We start from the raw sequence: 7,682 nt of genomic DNA on the forward strand, positions 1-7,682 counted from the left end.
ATTATTTTAGTTCCTAGTTCTGAGTTTCTATTCTGAAATAAACCAACTCGGCGTCCCTTTATCAAACTTCTGGGCACAATTAACTGGTTCTCTCAGTCCACTTGTATACTTGATTAACGTACTGTTGCCGGCTAGTTTGTTTACATTGCAGAATCTCATGCAGTAAGTGCTTCCTCGGGCACAAACCGGATGGTTCCTCTTCAGGTCGCAAATGGAGTCATGTAATGACTCGTGAGTAGCGTAGAACGCAAAAAAAAAATAATCTGACAGGAGTTTTCTTCTCGCTCCGCAAAGATACCCATCCACGTTAATGAAGCTCACGTGTTCACTTCTACGGTATCGGAACCGGAAATGTGACTCCCTTGGATCTCATTTGTAAAACTGATAGGATCTGTTAGAAGGTTTTCATTGGATAGTGATGCAATGTGTCATTGGCAACGTCAAAGAAAAAACATTGAATCCAAATATAGCCATTTCATTGAGAAAGTTGATTTTTAAAGTTAATCACAAGGTTATTTTAATCTATCGGGGAAAGTTAGAGAGGAAGAAGAAGCGTTGTCAAAATATATGAATGAATGGATTGGATCAAGTGATATTTCGACATGGTGTTCTTGCACACAAAGAACTTCTCTGTAGGATTTTGAAAAAGTGTTGCATTTGTTGAAATTTTAAACCTTTAAATTTCAGTAATACCGATGAGTCGCCCAAAGGTTTTATATAACTTATTCATTAGGAACTATTGTTCATTTCCTATATTGTAATTAGTCAAGAAAGAACATAAAATGAAATTAACATCCAATGGTGCCCCAACTTCCGCTGCAATAATATTCTCCTTAACAAAATCGCTCTAAGTAAATTTGAGTTTTCTGACTGTATTGTCGCATAACCACACAACCCGTACGGGAGGGCAATAAGCGCTATCAGATGGTCGCAATGTACAGTACACAGACAAAGCCAGGAAAGATGAAAGACAACTGCCGGAAATCTAAACATGCATAACTGTGAACTTTTAAACGCTTTTTTTCCCCAAGAGCGAAGTGTACATAAATTGACTGTTAGGTGCATCTTTAATGAATTCATGTTTTTGTGTGTTTTGCTGCTGTTAATACTAAAGTTAACCAATATTTTGTAATAATAAACTGACTGGTGAAGCTATGAAGTCCCAATAAAAGTTTGGATAAGCATGCTGCCATAGGCTACGATGAATTCAGCATTTAATTTCCATGGAATTCCTCAAAGTGTCTGAGCAAGCTGAGAAACATACACGTATTTTGGATTTTTCTTATATTCCTCGTTTAACTATAATTATAGCCAGAAAAATGCCGTGGGAGCATGGAAGACGTTTGTTGTGCGCGCATATCCATGGTTGATGTAGATGTATTTGGTGTAATTTATTAAGGTATGGTTCCTCCAAAGTCTGTCTCCAATGATTGTAAGAACGCCATATCAAATCTACTTGGGCCAGAGTGAAGATGCATTTCATCTATAATTTCCAAGTGACCATTGCAGATAATAAGCCGTAAACTCGGGCGCACAATTAAACGCCCATAGTGTGAGTAGGGTGAATCTAACTACAGTTCTCCTCTAGCTTGTCGTTTTCATCTAAGTAACCAGGAGAAGTGTTCTCCACACTCTTACTAACGCTTTAGCATGGGAATCGAGACAAGAGCCAAGGGTGTTTGTTTTTTTTAAATTAAATCTGCAGGTTTATTCGTAGTGACTAGAAATGATTACCAAAAACACACTATCACTGGAAAGTACATTCAAAATGCTGGAGGAACTCAGCATGTCAGGCAGCAGCCAGGGAAAGGAATAAACAATCAACGATTCGAGTCTAGACCCTTCATCAGGACTGGATAGGAAGGGGGAGGGAGCCAGAATAAGGTGAAGGAGAGGATATTTACAGAATCTCTGAGTTCATCACTGGAGTGCTATTGTTTATCGATATAACGCAGAGCGACTTTTTCATCTCGGCAGGCATATTTTAATTCATTCCATCTATTTTCCATTGGGGAACAAACAAATGGTCAGGTATCGTGCAACCTGTCTACTCGGATCAAGAGAAACAATATATCAACGTATTTGCCGCATGAAATAAATAATTTTAGCGACATTGTTAGGCAGTAATTATTCTTTCAAGCCTGGTATTGTATTGTCTGAAATCATGTAAGAAAATAGTAAATTCAAGATTAATATGTGAATGTGCTAGTTTCATACACGATTTCAGACGATGTAATATCGAGCAATGTTTCTGCTGTTAAAAATACTACACTTATGTTATTTAAAAACCCCAAAGTTGATGAGAATGTTTTTAAGGATTATCCCACCAAACAAGTCCACATCGTTGCATAGCACCTTTGAAAATTCCCGGTAGATATCTCAAATCCTTACTACATCGCGATGAGCTATTGTCTGGAGACTCCTTTTCTTGAAGGGTGGAGTATTTATAAGGGACTAGTAAAGGTTATAAGTACGTATCAAACATACACATGCCTATGTCGGATTATTAGGACGGGCAATAAATAAAGCACTTATTCTAAAAGTGTAACCGTTTATATTAATAAGGAAGAGTCTATCTGAAACTGAATGTTAAACAATTGCAATATTAAAACACCACCGCCATATTCCACTAGCAAAATGTTTAAACAATATTGGAATATATCGTTGCTTTAACAGATATAGCCAATATTTTCTGAGGTTAATTAATACGAACATTCGCACACTTCAGTTCTATTTTGCAAATGTTTTTCACACAGGATTCTGATATTCTTCTGTGCGCTACCCCTACAGTTCGCACGCAACTTGTTGTTATTGTATAAACCTGTAAACACGAGGATAGATACCGCACTGTCTGCACGACAGACAATGAGGATTAGCTTTTACTCCTTAACACAGTGTTTATCACATTGTAGTGTTGCATTAAACTGTTTCATACGAATTATCCGAATGAAATAACATATTTCGTGTACAAAATTCATCATTGGCCGATCCTGAATGGAAGGGGGTCTTCTGTGGGCATTGCAACTTTTAGCAATCCGCTCGAGAAGGGGTCGATCTTGTCGCAATGTTACGCAAATCATTTCGTTCACTGCAGTAACTACACCGGACACGTTCCTCTGCAGCTATTTATATAAAATATTGTACACACGGCCGAGACGTTTGAAGCAGGCTTGAACATAATTTTAGTTTCCTACTGCCTGGCTGAATTAGACGCGAGTGCGTGACTCGGATTAAAATGAACTAGGTCTAAAACTCAAGGGATCCAATTAACAGGTTGGATGAAACCCCCTGAGTACCGAAATATTAACAAACTCCATGGAAACGGGTCGTCCACAACCTGCTACCCAACTCGCCTCTGTATCTCAAACAACACCCTGAGTTGTCTTTCAAATCTTTCCATTATCCATTCAATCAAATTGTAATAAGGAAACGTAAACTGGCACTGTACTGGGGGAGAGGTGTTGGTTGTGGAAGAAAATCCATAAACACCTAAAAACTACCGGGGGGGGGGGGGGAGAAATGCAGATTAAAGCATTGCATCCTGTTATTGAAGCAAAGAAAACGCAAAGACAATATGATTTTGAAAGATAATATAAAGTTAATCTGATTTTCGAAAAAAAATTATGTGTTTTATGATTTGTTATATTATTGAATCGTTTAATTCCTGTGTAATTCTAACTAGCGTGGTCAATTTAAACGTAAACTAAAATAGTCAGATCTCAATAGGTTTTCAGCTGCCCTGATGCTCTAAATATGGAGGATGGGCGCTAAGTCAAGTTTAGCGTTTGAAAATGGCATCTTCGACCTGTGGCGAAAAGCCAAGTCTAATTAAGACAGGAGTCCGGAACTTGGGGCGCATGATGCTACTGTGGCATCCCATTTAGCGTGATAGCATTTCCTTCATTAAAATAGTTTTTAAACTTAACGCAAATTCCGTTCAGTTAGTTTTGTTCAACTGCCTTCTTTGATATTAAAGTTACCACTTTACAAAATGGATCATTTAGGAAAATGAACATTTTTGAAGTAAATCCCGAATAATTTCACGATCCGCAATTGCTAATTCTCGATTTTTGTATTGCCGACTCTGCGTCAGACTATCAGACAATTAATTTATTCCCCTCAAATTATTTTACCTGTTTGCTGCCAATCTTGATGCTATATAGCCTCCAGGAATCTGAGTTACGATATACCCCCAGAAAAAGGACCCGTGGATCATTCCCACAGTCTCGGGATCCCAGTTAAATGTCGCTTTCTTGTGGAAAAAGAGATGAAGAGAGTAGGGAAATGCAAGTTAGATTACATGTTGGCAAAACTGTAATGAGTTGTTTAGACATATTAAGGCATGCGTGTACGCTTCAAAATGATCGGAAATTTGTTTAACATTAGAGGTCAATTTAAAAGGAGTATTTGCATTTACAATCAACGGACAACGAGAGAGCCGAGCCGAGCCGAGCTCAGTTGAGCCGAGGTCCATTCTAATTTTAACGCAAATCGAAGTGGCTTACAAAGGGGCAGTCTGACAAAGGAATGTTATACATCCAATGCAGCAAACATCCAAATGGATTCAAAGCGAAGTATATTAAAATGAGTATTTTGATGTTGTGGGATTTAGCCGAAATCAACAGAATATTTGGAATCTAGGCTGTGGGCGTGCCCTTCTCACCTTTTTAATGATTGTATTCCCGTGGTGTATGGTACTGTTGTTGACCATATCCACGATGGCCACGCCAAGGTTACACCTGATGCCAAAGGAGATGCAGAAGCCCAGACCACTCATGATGGCGATGATGTACCTGCGAGGTAACCCGAAACAGGTGCAATCGCAGAGAGGCGGTTTCTTGGGGCGGACGTTCTGTACCTTTCCATCCTCAGTCAACTCGATATTTTCCCCATGTTGCTGTCTCTTTTCCAACACTCTGCATCAGAAAACAATGGCATTTATTCCACAGAAACATTAATTTCTTTAGGGTTGCTTCCATCCATCAGAAGCGCCGTTTTTCAATTTTATTGTTTCAATTTGGTCGCAAGGATTCAATCACTTATGATAGTTGTACATCAAATATTTTGCCTTTGCTAGGTATTCGTTTTATATGTCACATGAATCCGATTTTTTTTTTTAAAAAAAACCCTTGATAACCACCACAGAGTATCAGTTCAATATGGGAAGCAAAAACAGATTTGATTATAATCAGGAGCAAGTACTCCCTGTAATTATCAGTCAGGTTTTTAATATACTGTATTTGTCTACAATGATGTCCGTGAAAACGTATTTTAACGCGCAATATATATGGAATTTGCGGGTTATAATTAAAGATCTGAGTTCAGTCTGAGATGTGTTTTTACTGCAATACGAATCTTCGTTAAAATAGAAACGAAATTCATTATTTACAAAGGTAATCTGGAAACAATAGGTCTTGCATTGTTTTAATAAATCGGATATAGAAATAATGTTTGGTGATTTTTTAACGCAGGTAGTGGAAGCCCAAAATACCTACTGAGACTGATTTATATGGAAATAGTATGAAAATTCAGGAAAAACACACCGAGTGAAATGAGCAAAAAAGAACTTGAATTTCATAGGTATTAATGGCGTTGCCCTGCTTTGATGCAACAAGCAGGAGAGGTTGCAACTCATAATGCACTGATATGTCAAAAGAAATATTAATTGGCTAGAGTATAATCCAACGTGTGTGTTTTATTGCAATCTTGATGTAAAAGGGAAATGTTTGCTGAAATGAAAGCATATACTGTATAGCAAATAAATTGACGAGTAGGCCAAAGAGTGCTTGAGGTTAGGACCAATGTATTTAGGTGCTTATATCAAACCGATTTTTAATCTTCAAAATACCCGCGTCTCTATAAACATTTGTGTAAATAGACTGATGAACCTTTAATGGAAAAAAAAACTTTGACTAATTATACCGCAAAGATCCATATCAATATTATAGTTGTAGGTGGTGGAAGGAAGGGGGTGGGAAACGGCTTGGCGTGATTGTTGTTTTGATTGAAAGACACGGTGGTATAGATATATTATTAAACAGATCGATATGTATGCAGCGCTTTGGATAATGCAGAGAGCTGTCAAATGTAGAAGCACACATCCCTTATGATATTAATTATTTACATGTTTCAGGCTGATCCCAAAGGTGGAGATTACATTAAAACAGCTGTGGAATGGAACCATATTTGCAATAAGTGGATTGTTCCAAAACCACGGCAAAACTCACATTTACAACGGTCACTTAACTCCATATTCGAAAAAATGTTTAACACTAGTATAGCTGACACTTCTGGGCAAATTATGGGCAGCCATGTTTAACTTACTCGGTTCTGAGTGTTACTAGCAAAGGCAAATATACAGGTAATTATTGGGGAAAGGGGTAATAAGAGAACGTTGTGTGACAGAACATCATGCACAAATTATAAGCAGCATACATTAAGTCAACAGAAGATTTTCATAATTTTACAACATTATAATCACGTTTTAATCTATGTTTTATTTGTGATATTTTCTCTAAATACGATTCAGGTATATTTAAGAGATGTTCTTTAATGTGTATATAGATTTGCAGAATGACAATTATTTTAGAAGTCTTACCTGTACAGGTGACCAAGAGATTTCCCGGCAAAATTTTTCAGCCCCTCTTTGCTAGGAGCAAAGACCCGTTCCTTAACCGTATCCATACCCTCAGAAAGTGATCAGGCAGAAACTCTTAGGAAAGTGTCATGCTAGAGATAATGACAGTTCATTAGAATTAACGTGGTGAAACGATCAAGTGCTCTCAAGCTACAGAGGAGCGTACGACTCATACATAAGACCCGATATGCTGCTGTGATTCGAAGTTCAAAGAGGAAATGAGGCAGTCTTATTTGGTTGCCCGCGTCCAGCCACTGAAGATTCAGAAACAGCCATGATGTTTAGGGTATCCAGCATCAGAAAATGTATTGTTGCTGTTTAAAAAAATATAATCCACGGATGTAGTCTGTAGATCAAGGTTAATAAAGTATCTAAATAAGCACGACTTTTCAGTCGCATGCAGAGAAGAAACAAAGCTACCTGGCGCAATCGATCATTGGAATACTTTGGCAGATACCGTATTCAGCACCTTGGACAGTAGCAGCGCGTAACTGAATTGCGTTAGAACAAGAGGGTGTTGGTTCAATCGCCAACTTTCTCTGGGATTTGACCGGATTAGAGCAAATCCCTCACCGTCACCAAGCGCTTACTTGGGTTGTGGATGCTATGGAAACGGCATCAAAGGTTCGATATCTCACCGCAGGTTCTTTGCCTGTGTCATTGCCTCGCGGAGATTGAAGTTTATTAAAAATTGACAAGTTTTCTTTCAATTCCCGCATGTTCTCCCCACCCTGACGTCAATTTAAACTATGACATTCACATTTAGCTTTGAATAGATGTGGGCTCCCAGCCCTTTGATTTGTTGAATGTGCACCAAATCAAGAACCTCACGTTCGCAGCTTCTCTTTCTATTGAAAAAAAATCAAGTTCCTGGTTTTTGCAATACCATTCTTACGCATTGCAGTGCATTTTTACAGCGGATCTAACAGTTCACTTTATTTAAATGAAATAGTTTTGTACATTTTCATAGCTGTTCTTTGTCCTGTCAATTCAAATTACAGACAGTTTAATATTTCACCCCACTGTTATTTGTACAGATATTTTA

At 38.0% G+C, this 7,682-nt stretch overlaps 1 protein-coding gene across 1 annotated transcript in view; it reads right to left on the reverse strand.

Moving 5' to 3' along the window:
- Window positions 1-7,440, reverse strand: part of slc17a6a (solute carrier family 17 member 6a) — a 60,683-nt gene extending 53,243 nt beyond the window's left edge. The window contains exons 1-3 of the mRNA XM_073049732.1: window positions 6,599-7,440; window positions 4,664-4,916; window positions 4,134-4,252 (exon numbers count right to left, since the gene is read on the reverse strand). Coding sequence (XP_072905833.1) covers window positions 4,134-4,252; window positions 4,664-4,916; window positions 6,599-6,684 — 458 coding nt within the window. The 5' untranslated portion in view covers window positions 6,685-7,440. The remainder of the gene's footprint in view (window positions 1-4,133; window positions 4,253-4,663; window positions 4,917-6,598) is intronic.
- Window positions 7,441-7,682: the final 242 nt, after the last annotated feature.

This window comes from Hemitrygon akajei, chromosome 6 (genome assembly GCF_048418815.1).
Source record: "Hemitrygon akajei chromosome 6, sHemAka1.3, whole genome shotgun sequence".
Taxonomy (NCBI): domain Eukaryota; kingdom Metazoa; phylum Chordata; class Chondrichthyes; order Myliobatiformes; family Dasyatidae; genus Hemitrygon; species Hemitrygon akajei.